The following is a 12,360-nucleotide window of genomic DNA, read 5'->3' as shown; positions in this document are numbered from 1 at the left end:
TTGTTTTGGTGTCAGATTAAAAAAAATACTGTTTTGGTAATACCTATGTCAAGGAGCTTACTGCCTATGTTCTCTTCTAGCTTTATGGCTTCAGATCTTGTGTTCAACAGCTTTTAACCCATTTTGGGTTGTGTGTCATGTAAGACAGTGGTCTACTTTCATTCTTTGTATGTGTCTGTCCAATTTCCCCAACCCCACTTATTGAATTTTATTTCTTTTTCTTGCCTAATTGCTCTGACAAGGAATTCCAATATCATGTTGAATAGAAGTGGAGAGAGTGGGCATCCTTGTTTTGTTCCCAATCTTAGATAAAAAGCTTTCAGCTTTTCACTGTTGAGAATGATTTTAGTTTTGGGCTTGCCTTTTTTTGGCCTTTATTACTTTGAAGTAACTTCTATACCCACTTCATTGAGTTATCATAAATGGATGTTGAATTTTTTCAAATGCTTTTTCTGCATCCATTGAAATGATCATGATTTTTACCCTGCACTTTATTAATATGGTATATTACAGTGGCTGATTTATGGATGTTGAACCAGACTTCCATCCCTGATTATATATCATCCTAATGGTTACCACTAATCAAAAACCAGCAATATGCAAAAAAAAAAAAAAGAGAGAAAGGAATCCGAGTATATCACTAAAGAAAGCCAGCAAAACCATGAGATAAGAGAGCAAGAGAAGAACAAAACACAGAGAACTACGAAAACAACCAAAAAACAAATAACAAAATGACAATAAGTACATACCTATCAATAATTACTTTGAATATAAATGGACTAAAAGCTCCAATAAAAAGACCTAGGGTGATGGAATGGATTAAAAAAGCAAGACCCAGGGGCACCTGGGTGGCTGAGTTGGTTAAGTGTCCAACTTTGGCTCGGGTCATGATCTCATATTTCGTGGGTTTGAACCCTGCATCGGGCTCTGTGCTGACAATGTGGTGCCTGCTAGGGATTCTCTCTCTCTTCCCCTCTCTTCCCCTCCCTTACTTGTGCTTTCTCTCTCTCTCATAATAAATATGATCATTTTTTTTTAAAATTTTATGTTTATTTTTGAGAAAAAGAGAGAGAGAGAGAAAGAGAGAGAGAGACAGAGCATGAGTGGAGGAGGGGCAGAGAGAGAGGGAAACACAGAATCTGAAGCAGGTGCCAGGCTCTGAATTGTCAGCACAGAGCCTGATGTGGGACTCGAATTCATGAACCACGAGGTCATGACCTGAGTCAAAGTTGGACATTTAACTGACTGAACCACCCAGGTGCCCCATAAATAAATAAACTTTAAAAAATAAAAATAAAAAAGTAAGACCCTGACGTACGCTGCCTACAAGAGACTCATCTGAGACCTAAAGACACATGCAGGTTAAAAGTGAAGGGATGGAAAGGCATTTACCATGCAAATGGGAGTGAAAAGAAAGCCAGGGTAGCAACACTTATGTCAGACAAAATAGACTTTAAAACAAAGACTGTAACAAGAGACAAAGCAGGACACTATATAATCTAACAAGGGAACAATCCAACAAGAAGATATAATAACTGTAACTATTTAGACACCTAACATAGAAGCACCCAAATTCATAAAGCAGCTAATAACAAAAATGAAGTAATTGACAGTAACACAATAATAGTAGGGGGGTTTAAAACCTCCACTTACATCAATGGATAACTCACCCAAACAGAAAACCAACAAGAAAACAGTGGCTCTCAATGAGACACTGGACCAGATGGACTTAACAGATATATTCAGAACATTCCATCCTAAAACAGCAGAATACATTCTTTTCAAGTGTACATAGAACATTTTCCAGAATAGATCACATATTAGGCCACAAAGCTAGTCCCAACAAAATAAAAAAACTGAAGTCATACCATGCATCTTTTCTAACCAAAACATTATGAAACTAGAAATCAGCCTCAAGAAAAAAAATCTGGAAAGACCACAAATTCATGGAGATTAAATAACATGCTACTAAACAATGAATGGGTCAACCAAGAAATAAAAGAGGAAATAAAAAAAAAACCTGGAGACAAATTAAAATGAAAACACAACAGTCTAAAATCTTTGTGATGCAGGGGCGTCTGAGTGGCACAGTCAGTTAAGCATCTGACTCTTGATATCAGCTTGGGTCATGATCTCACAGCATGTGAGTTCAAGCCCCACATCGAGCTCTGCGCTGATGGCACAGAGACTGCTTGCGATTCTGTCTGCCCTCCTCTCTGCCCCTTCCCAGCTTGTGCTCTATAAATAAATAAATAAGCAAACAAACAAACAAGCAAACAAACTTACAAAATTTTTACAAAATAAATAAAATCTTTGTGATGCAGCAATAGTGGTTCTAACAGGGAAGATTATAGCAACACAGGCCCACCTCAAGAAGCAAAAAACAATCTCAAATAAACAGCTTAACCTTACACCTAAAGGAGCTAGAGAAAGAATAAATAAAACACAAAACTAGTGTTAGGAAGGAAATAATAAAGATTAGAGCAGGAATAAACAAAATAGAAACTCAAAAAAAAAAAAAAAAAACCCAGTATAACAGATCAATGAAATCAGGAGCTGGTTCTTGAGAATGATCAACAACATTGATAAACCTTTAGCCAGACTCATCAAAAAAAAAAAAAAAAAAAAAAAAGTATAAATTCCTGGAAACATATAACCCTCCCCAAACTGAATTACCAATGAAATCGAATCGGTAACCAAAAAATACTATGAAGCCAGCATTGCCCTGATATGAAAAGCAGATAAATGTGCTTCAGAAAAACTGTACTCTTAATCCTTTTCACCTATTTCACCCAGAGCTTCCCTCCCCAATAACATCAGTTTGTTCTCTATAGTTAAGAGTCTATTTTTTGGTTTCTTATTTTTCTCTTTGTGCCTTTATTTTGTTACTTAAATTCCACATATGATTGAAATTATATGATATTTGTTTTTCTCTAACTTCTTTCACCTAGCATAATACTCTCTAGCTCCATCTACATTGTTGCAAATGACAACATTTCATTCTTTTTTATGGCTGAGTAATATTCCATGGTGTGTGTGTGTGTGTGTGTGTGTGTGTGTGTGTGTGTATACCACATCTTCTTCATCCATAATTTGGCTATTGGAAATAATGCTGCAATAAACATAGGGTGCATATACCTTTTTGAACTAGTGTTTTCATATTCTTTGGATAAATACCCAGTAGTGGATAATGGATCATATGGTAATTCTATTTTTAATTTTTTTTAGATACCTCCATACTATTCCACAGTGGTTGCACCAGCTTGCCTTCTCATCACAAGAAGTGCATGAGAGTGAAGTACACTTACTATGATGAGCACTGAGTAATGCATAGAATTGTTGAATTACCATATTGTACACCTGAAACTAATATAACACTATATGTTAACTCTACTGGAATTAAAAAAAATTTTTTTTAATGTTTATTTATTTTTGAGAGAGACAGACAAAGCGTGAACAGGGGAAGGGCAAAGAGAGAAGGAGACACAGAATCCAAAGCAGGCTCCAGGCTCCGAGCTGACAGCAGAAAGACCAATATGAGGCTCAAACTCATGAACTGCAAGATCATTACCTAAGCTGAAGCAGGACGCTTAACTGACTGAGCCACTCAGGCTCAATTTTTGATTTTTTTTTTTTTTTAAAGAGAGAGAATGGTATACTGCAAAGCAGAAGGAAAAGAAAGCCTGGCTTCCTTTCAATTCAATGACTATGCACAATGTCTTTTCCCCCAGTAAAAACATGTCCCAGTGAGTTTCACAGATCTTAACTAATTACATTTCTTTTTCCTCTTTCCAGAGGGGACCAGATGTGTTTATTTCTGATATTTCCTGTGGTAGGTGTTTTTCATTTCTGGCCATCCAGTTCTAAACACACTTCCTATTCAGAGAAAGAAGCTCAAGTGCAGGCAAGTAGCCCCTTTCCCTAGAATTTGGGAATGTGACCTTCCAATCAGTGCAGGAGAACCTGACCTTCCAATCAGTGCAGTGCCGCAACCTAAAAATCTGACCCTGGAGTAACACAGGAAGCAAATGACAGTTTTGAATCTTTCAGGGGTAGTAGAAGAAACAGTAATGGCAGTGTTCAATGTCCATTTGTGGCCAGGCCAATGACAGAAGCTGCTGGATACTAACTAGATTCTTCCTGTGTATTGATCTGGTCTCTCTTTTTGGCTGCCTAATTTCCCATGGCTTCCTGTCCATGTTCCAAACCTCATTCATTAGATTTTCCATCAATTTTGTGAGCTATCCATTGATCTTACCATACATTCTTTTCTCTCTAACTAACCTAAGTTGGTCTCCATTGTGTGGGAACCAGGAAATGATTAATACCTTCCCCTTTTGTATGGAAGTTACCTTTTCTATGATAAAAAGATGAGGGAGAGAAGTGCCTCCTAAGCAATTGCTCCTAAGTCAGGTGGCCAGCTCTAATCCAAAAATATCCATTATTAAGATTTGCGTGCTAATCTCTTCTTTACTTTTCTTTATAGTTCTACTACGTGTGTATATATCCCAAATTATACTGTATACGTTCTTTTGTGCCTTACTTTCACTCAGTATTTGTTTATGAGATTCATCCAAGTTTTCAAGTACAGCTCCAATTTGTTCATTTGCATGGGTATAAAGTAACCTATTGTAAGAACATATCAAGATTTATCTATTCATTCTACTGTGTATAAGACATTGTATTCAGTGTGAAGCTAAAATAAACAAAACTGTTTTGAATATTCTGGTATATGTAGCCCAAGTGGCATCCAAGGGCATCTACTTGGCAGAATAACAATCATGGGTTATGTGTACCTTTGACTTTCCTAGATAATGCCAAACTATTTTCTGAATTGAATGCACCAACTCACCACATCAGCAGGCTTCAGGAGTTTCTCCTGCACTAAGCTGTGACTAATAACTGGTGTTATCAAATTGTTTCATTTTAGCCACCCTGGAGGATGACAAATAGCATCTCACTGCAGTTACAATTTTCATTTCCCTGATTAACAATGAACTTGAGGAGATTTACATATGTTTATTCATCATATTTTTTATTTGGTAAAGTCCCTATTCAAGTCTTTTGTTCACTTTTTCAATATGATTATCCCTCACTGATTTGAAAGAGTTTTCATATGTTGTGAAGGCTAGTCCTTTATTAATTATGTGTGTGGCAAATATCTTTGTCCACTCTGTACTTTGTGGGGGCTTTTGTTGGTTTTATGCTATCTTTTGATGAACAAAAGCTCTTTATTTTAATCTAGTCAAATCTAGTATCATTTATAGTTGGTAATTTCTTGTTTTAAAATTCTTTACTTTTGAGGTCATAAGGATATTCTCCTATATTAATTTCTAAAAGCTTTAAATATTGTCTTTCACATTTAAGCCTATAAATGATTTTTGCTTCTGCTGTGAGAAAGGGATATCCCATGTGGATATCCAACTGTTCCAGCAGCACTTACTGAAAAGCCCATCTTCAAACCATAAGAGACTCAATTACAGAGAACAACCTGAGGGTTACCGGAGAGGAGACAGGTGGGACGTAGGCTAAATGGGTCACGGGCATTAAGGAGAGCACTTGTTGCGTGAGCACTGGGTGTTGTATTTAAGTAGTGAGTCCCTAAATTCTACTCCTGAAACCAATACTACACTATATGTTAACTAACTTGAATTTAAATAAAATGTTGGAAGAAAAACAAAAGAAAAACCCATCTTTTCCCTACAGCATCTCTGTCATACACAAAGCGTCTATGTATATTTGGGTCTGTTCGTAGGCTCTCTATTCCACTCCATCAGCCTATTTGCCATCCATTTGCCACTACCATACTATCTTATTTACTATAATTTATAATAAATCTTGATATAGATCAAATTCTCCCAATATTTTGACAGTTTTCAACCTTCACATTTCTATGTAAAATTTTAATTTCCTTATCCAATTCCACAAAAACAAAAATTAACAAATAAGAAAAACCACCTGATGAAAATTTGATCTGAGATTGCATGCAACTTTTAAATTAATTTAGGGAGAACTGTCATCTTTACCATATTGGGTCTTTCAATTTATGACTTATAACAGCATTCAAACCAGTCTTAAGGGTTAACTTGCTTCAAGCTTATGTACTTCTTGCTTGCTGACCTAAGTCCCTTGGTCTATAGCAGAACTAAATTACTTTCCTTGGGATTTGCAGACCACTGGCCTTGTGGAGTGAAGGACCAAATCTCCCAGAAGATAATGCCTGACTACACCTGAAAATAGCTGCTGATGATCCCAACAAGTCTGTTCAGTGTCATGTCAACATAGGACTAACGGCCTGGGCACTTGCTGCTCCTGCATATAGCCTCACTCCCTTTTCTCCTGCCTTCCCCCTTTAAAACCCTCCAACTTCATGTGGACGGTGATAATGGTCTTTGAGATGTTAGTCTACCATCTTCCCAAGTTGCTGGCTTCCTGAGTCAAGAAACCTTTCCTCTCCCACCATCACTTGTCTCAAGTATTGATTTTTGAGTGGCGAGCAGCTGAGTCTGAGTTCAGAACTAGTTCCCTGTCCAGGAACCAACTCAGAATGTCTCCACTTATTTTGGTTCTTCCTTAATGTCACCCAATGTTTTATTATTCTCTACATAGAATTGGAACATTAGCACAGAGGCCATGTAATTATGTACACATATTTTAAATTGTTATGTTTTCCTTATGAACTGAACCTTTTATCATGATTATCTCTAGTAATGCCTTTTGACTAATATCAATATAGATATAATTGCTGTATTAGTTTCCAATTGCTGCTATTACAAATTTCCCCAAGCTTAGTGCCTTAACACAATACAAACATATGATTTTATAATTCTGTAGGTCAGAAGTCTAAAACAGATCTCATTGGGCTGAAGTCAGATGTTGGCAGGACTATGTTTCTTGCTAGACAGAGAACCCATTTCCTTATGTTTTCCACATTCTAGAAGCCCCCTTCCTCCACCTTCAAAGCCAGAAACATTACATCTCTCTTTGCCTGTCTTCTACAGTTACATCCCCATCTGACTCTGATTCTTTTTCTGCCTCCCTTGGTGATTACACTGAGCCCACTCAGATAACCCAGGCCAATCTCTACATCTCAAGGTCCTTGATTTAATCACACATGCAAAATCCCTTTTGCTAAGGAAAATAACACCTATAATCTGAGCGTTTGTGTCCCCCCAAAATTCACATGTTGAAATCCTGATCTCCAACACACTGGTACTTTGAGGTGGGGCTTTTGGGGGTTATTAGGAGCGGTATTAGCACCCTTATAAGAGAGGCCCTAGAAAATTCCCATTGTTAGTCTCTCAATCTTAGCTCTGGTACTAGAGTTTACCCTCAGAGAAATCCTGGCTTTGGCTTTTGCTAACTGATCACTGTTATAATTTCATTGTCCTGTTCTTAACCACTACCAACAGAAGCTCATTCCCCATTTCTAGCTCCCCCTTTGGAGATCCCTTACTTTCCTGCATAGTTAGTAATGGTTTAAAAAGAATGTCATTTTTCTCCAGTCTTTGGGGGTTTTCTTGTCTTTTTTTTTTTTTTTTTTTGGTAATGGAGTGTAGTAGGCTGTATAATGGCCCCGCAAATAGGGCCCTACTCTTTTTTTTTTTTTATGTTTATTTTTGAAAGAGAGACAGAGTGCAAGCAGGGAAAGGGCAGAGAGAGAGAGTGAGATATAGAATCTAAAGCAGGCTCCAGGCTCTGAGCTGTCAGCACACAGCCCGATGCAGGGCTTGGACCCATGAACCGTGAGATCATGACATGAGCCCAAGTCTGACACTTAATGGACTGAGCCACCCAGGCTCCCCAAATGCGTCCCTATTCTAATCCCCAGGATGTTACTTATATAGCAAAAGGAGCTGTGCAGGTATGACTACGTTAAGGATCTTGATATGGGGAAATTTTCCCAGATTATCCGGTTGAGCCCAATGTAAAGCCAAAGTTGTTTGTTATAAGACAGCAAGTGGAAATTGAGAGAGGGCAAATTCAGTAACAGAAGCACAGACTGAAGTGATGCAACTATCAGAATGCCAGCACTTCTAGAAGCTGGAGTAGGTAAGCAATGGATTCTCCCTTGGAACCTCCAAAAGAAACAGCTCTGCGTGCACCTATCTAAATCTAATTGATTAATTAACCTCTCCACTTGCATGTCTAATAAAAATTTCAAATTCAATGCATAAAAAACAAAATTCCTGATTTCTGCCTTCATAACAGTTTCCTTTGTAACTCAGTTCCTCCAAGGTGCTCACAACATCTCCTTCACTTCATATTCCACATATAATATATACACAAATCTTATCAGGTCTTTTAAAATGTGTCCAGAATTCAATTCAGTTTTCATCATCTCAATCACGACCACTCCAGCCTAAACCATTATCACTACGACCTTGATTACTGCAATAACTTCCTGATAACACCTTTCACCAACTAATAAATATTTATTTTCCACTGGCTCCTTCTATATGGTCTCTGGGAGACAGAAGACTTTATCTCTTTCATTTAGTGCCATGAACCCTCAATGCAACCTCACTGACGCTCCACTTGCTAGAATGGAGCCACAGACACAGCAATTCATTTAAGATGTTTGTGTGAAAATTAGCTGTAGGAGCCTTTTACAAATAAAAAAAAAAGCAATGAATGAGCGAGTGGGATCAGATGGTTGAAGCAGTTTCCATAAGCCTTCCCTGTTTCCCTCAGCGGACAGGTTTTCTGTCTAAGCCAACACCCTTCTGTTCTTGACCACTGTAGGTGTAAAGTTTCTCGCTCCACTCCGCACCTCACCCTTAGCCGACCGCCTAATCACCTCGTCGTGGTCCCGCCTTGGCGACAGGTGAGCACACATGGCTTGGGTGGGAAGATGCACTTGAATCTTCCAGACCCTCACAAATGACACTGGATCCTTGGCCACACGTGCGACTTCAGTCGAATAGTAAAAAAGGCACACTTCTCGTTGACTTTCACTGTACCAGTAACTTGAAATTTAAAAGCCAGGGCAGAAACCTTCAGAGACTGAACCTTCAAGCTGGCTTCTGGGGAAAGAGCAGAGCGCACTCGCCATAAAGGCTCTTCTCTACTGGTCCCTGGGGTTGATGGGAAGCAATATTCGTCTGTATTACCCTGACCCAAAATGGCAGGTTATTAGATCACGTGCATAGCGGTGACGCTAGAGCCACTGGAAGAAGCAAGATGAGAAGGGAGAAAGAAAGCATCATTTTCTTGATCCACTATGGAGGCAGAGGTTATAGGTGAGAGAATAGGGACGAGGAAGCATCCAGATGGCAGAAACTGCGGGCTTGGCAAGGGAGGCCATAGGCGACACTGACCTAACCCAAAATGGCTCCAGAGGTTATAACCGGGAGCGCAAAAAGAGGCGATTACGGTGATCAAAGATGGCGCTGGCGTCTGAAGGGAGGTGACGGGCGGGGGGGTGCCAGGAGTGTCTTTGCCCTCTTCCAAGATGGCGGCCGTCGTGGGCGCTGTCTCTGGCTCCGCCCCACGGTCTCGGCCCCGCCCCTCCCTCGTCCCTCCCTCCGCCTCCTCTCAGTGCCGAGTCCGGGCGGTGGTGTTCTCGCAGGGAGAGCGTGCTCGGGGCCCTTGACATGGCGGCAGCGGCGGCTACTGCAGCGACAAAGGGGAATGGGGGTGGGGGGGGACGGGCCGGAGCCGGCGAAGCTGGCGGCGCGCGGAAAAAGAAGGGCCCAGGGCCTCTGGCCACGGCGTACCTGGTCATCTACAATGTGGTGATGACGGCGGGGTGAGGCCAGGGCTCGGGGAGGCGGGGAGCGAGCCTGGCCGGGGAGGGGGCTCTGCGGCCGGCGGGGCCTCCGGGCCCCCGCGCAGCGCAGCCCGGGCGGTGGGTGTCTGGGTCCGGGCTCCGGGGCACTGTGGGCAGCCGAGCGCTGAGCCGGCCCGGGTGCCTGCCCGGAACTCCCGTCTGGGCGAGGGGCCGAGCAAGTTCTCAGGGACTGGGTGTGCCCGAGCTGGAGTTCCCGGGCACCAAGGGGGTACGGGTTTGAAAGCCGCCCTGGGGCTGGTCCCCAGGGCCTTGGAAGGACGGGTGGGCTGGCCAGGGGTCGGCCATCCTGCAGCGCGGAGGAGAGCTCTGGCGGCAAGTCACGAATGCGAGCCATTTCCCCCAAGGGGAGTGGAGGGAGCTGTGGCTGCAGAGTGACCATATATTTAGGCGGCTGTTTTCAAAATCCAGACTGAGCTTTAATCTGAAAGGTAGTGGAAAAGCGTTCAAAGTTTTTGACCAGTGACAGGAGCAGAGCTGTGCTTTAGATGAGTTGAGACTTTTTAGGAGGGATTGGGGTAAGGAAGAAGGAATTGGGGAGGAGGGCAATAGACCCTCCAAACTGGTTTTACCTTCTCTTGTTTCTCCCTCATTTCAGCCCATCCCTTGCCTCAGCAGGTTTAGTTCTAGTTCTGACACTAACTAGCTATGTGACCTTGGATAAATCACTTTGCTTTTCTTGTCCTCTGTTTCTCATCTGTAAAACTAAAGAATTTGGGTTAGGTGGGCTCCAAGGTTCCTCCAATTCTTTGATCCCATAGTTTTGGTGAGGAAGATCACAGGATCAGACTATTTGTTGTTGTTGTTGTTGTTTTAAGATTTTATTTTTAAGTGATCTGCACCCAACGTGGTGGGGCTCAAACTTAGAACCCTAAGATCAAGAGTCGCATGCTCTGCCAGCAGCCAGCCAGGCGCCCCTGTTACGTATTTTTAATTCGTATTCATTTATAAAAGATTTTCCCTAACATTTTATTATGAAAATACTTAAAGATGCAGAAAAGTTTAAAGAACTCTATGGTGAACATCTGGTTTTATTTATTTTTAAAATAGGTACTACATTGGCAGGTGTGTAATTCAAAATATTACCTAAGAGCATACAGTGAAACTCTTCCCTCTCACCCTTCATTTCCACCCAGATCCCCTCCCTGGAGGCAGCTAATTTTGTGATGCTTTCACATCTTCACATGCTGATACAAGCAAATATGTACACACACACACACACACCCTTTTTTAAAAATGCTAATGTCATGTTAGCATTTCAGCACCTTGCATTTTTCACCCAAATATATATAGAGAGAGGTTTGTGGACTTGATTGTTTTATTAGAAATGGCTGGTGTTGAAATGTAGTTTCAAAGAGATGGTGACTTGCTTGACTAGCTTGAGATCATGGAACTTGTTAGCCGGAGATCTATATCTAGAATCTATTTCTCTTGACTCACAGGCCAGTGAAGAAATACTACAGATGCAAGTTTTCTTTATCACATAAATCATCACAGAGTGACTTTTAAAAGAACATTCTGGAATATGTGTGTATTTATATCTATATGTAAATTCTTATCAGCAAGGGCATTAATGAAAGCATTGGACTGGAAAGAGATTTTAAGGTTCACTGGGGAAAAAGGAAAGAAGCCTTTATTCCTAGGTGATAGAGAGTAGGGAGTGGTGTCTTAAGCCAAGAAGAGAAATTGGGATTTTGAGAATAAAGTAGGCTTTTTTTTTTTTTTTTTTGTAGGCTGCTAATGTTGAGACAGTTACACCATTCAAGAATTCATTTCTTTTACAAATTCTTATTTGATGTCTTTGTATGATAGTTTCTGGAAATAACATAGATCATATATCCCACTGCCTGGTTGAGATTGTACATTATTTAGGTAAACCTATTGTTGCTTTCAAGGAGACATACCTTAATAATAAACGTCCATTTGTTTCATTATGGAGCTTAACAAAAAACTACAGGGCCTGAGAAATTCATTTTTGAGAAGGACACAACAGAAATGTAACATTCCCAGTGATAGGCCTAAGTGTTTCCCTGTTTTGTGTTTTGTATTGATCTGGATTAATTGATTTTGGGAAATTGAGCTAAAAATCCTTTTTTTCTTTAAAAAACCCACCTTTTATTCTTATTTCATTTGCAACTTTAAAAGAATAGGGTATAGGTATGTTTCTGTGAGATACTTGTGACAATAGTTTAAAACCTCTTTTCTCCTCCCTATTATTATTACAGACCCTCTGACTGCACAGGCCATTTAAAATTTTCCTTTAGCAGCTTTTTTTTTCTCTTGTCTTAGACATTCTGGCACTTAATTTAGCTGCTCAAGGACCAATTTAGCTTATTCTTTTCATTTTGGCCTTGTTCTCAACAGGCAAGTTTGCCAGAAAGCTGAGCTCCAGATGGGTGAGGTGCCACTGTGCTTTTGCAGAGCACTCTTGGTTGGGTGTTGGTGGTGGTGCATTAGAGCTTGGCATTTGAGGGCCATAGTTGATAAATCCAGGATGCTGATTCTTCAGGTCACCTTTAGCAGTATCTTTTGTTGCCAAATTTCTTTTTTTTTTTTTTTTTTTTTTTTTT

The 12,360-nt window shown here is 40.4% G+C and overlaps 1 protein-coding gene across 2 annotated transcripts in view; it reads left to right on the top strand.

Moving 5' to 3' along the window:
• The first annotated feature begins 9,555 nt into the window (after positions 1-9,555).
• The window catches only part of HACD2 (3-hydroxyacyl-CoA dehydratase 2), a 105,583-nt gene continuing 102,778 nt past the window's right edge, over positions 9,556-12,360 (top strand). Inside the window, exon 1 of one of the 2 annotated variants that reach the window (XM_040484713.1) lies at positions 9,556-9,751. In XM_040484713.1, the coding sequence (XP_040340647.1) occupies positions 9,597-9,751 (155 nt within the window). In that variant the 5' untranslated portion in view covers positions 9,556-9,596. The remainder of the gene's footprint in view (positions 9,752-12,360) is intronic. The other variant, XM_040484712.1, reaches the window with a different exon arrangement.

Source organism: Herpailurus yagouaroundi, unplaced genomic scaffold, assembly GCF_014898765.1.
Source record: "Herpailurus yagouaroundi ecotype Mexico unplaced genomic scaffold, PumYag 162, whole genome shotgun sequence".
NCBI classification, from domain to species: Eukaryota; Metazoa; Chordata; class Mammalia; order Carnivora; family Felidae; genus Herpailurus; species Herpailurus yagouaroundi.
Note: the sequence above shows the minus strand (reverse complement) of the source record. Positions and strands in the feature narration are given on the sequence as shown.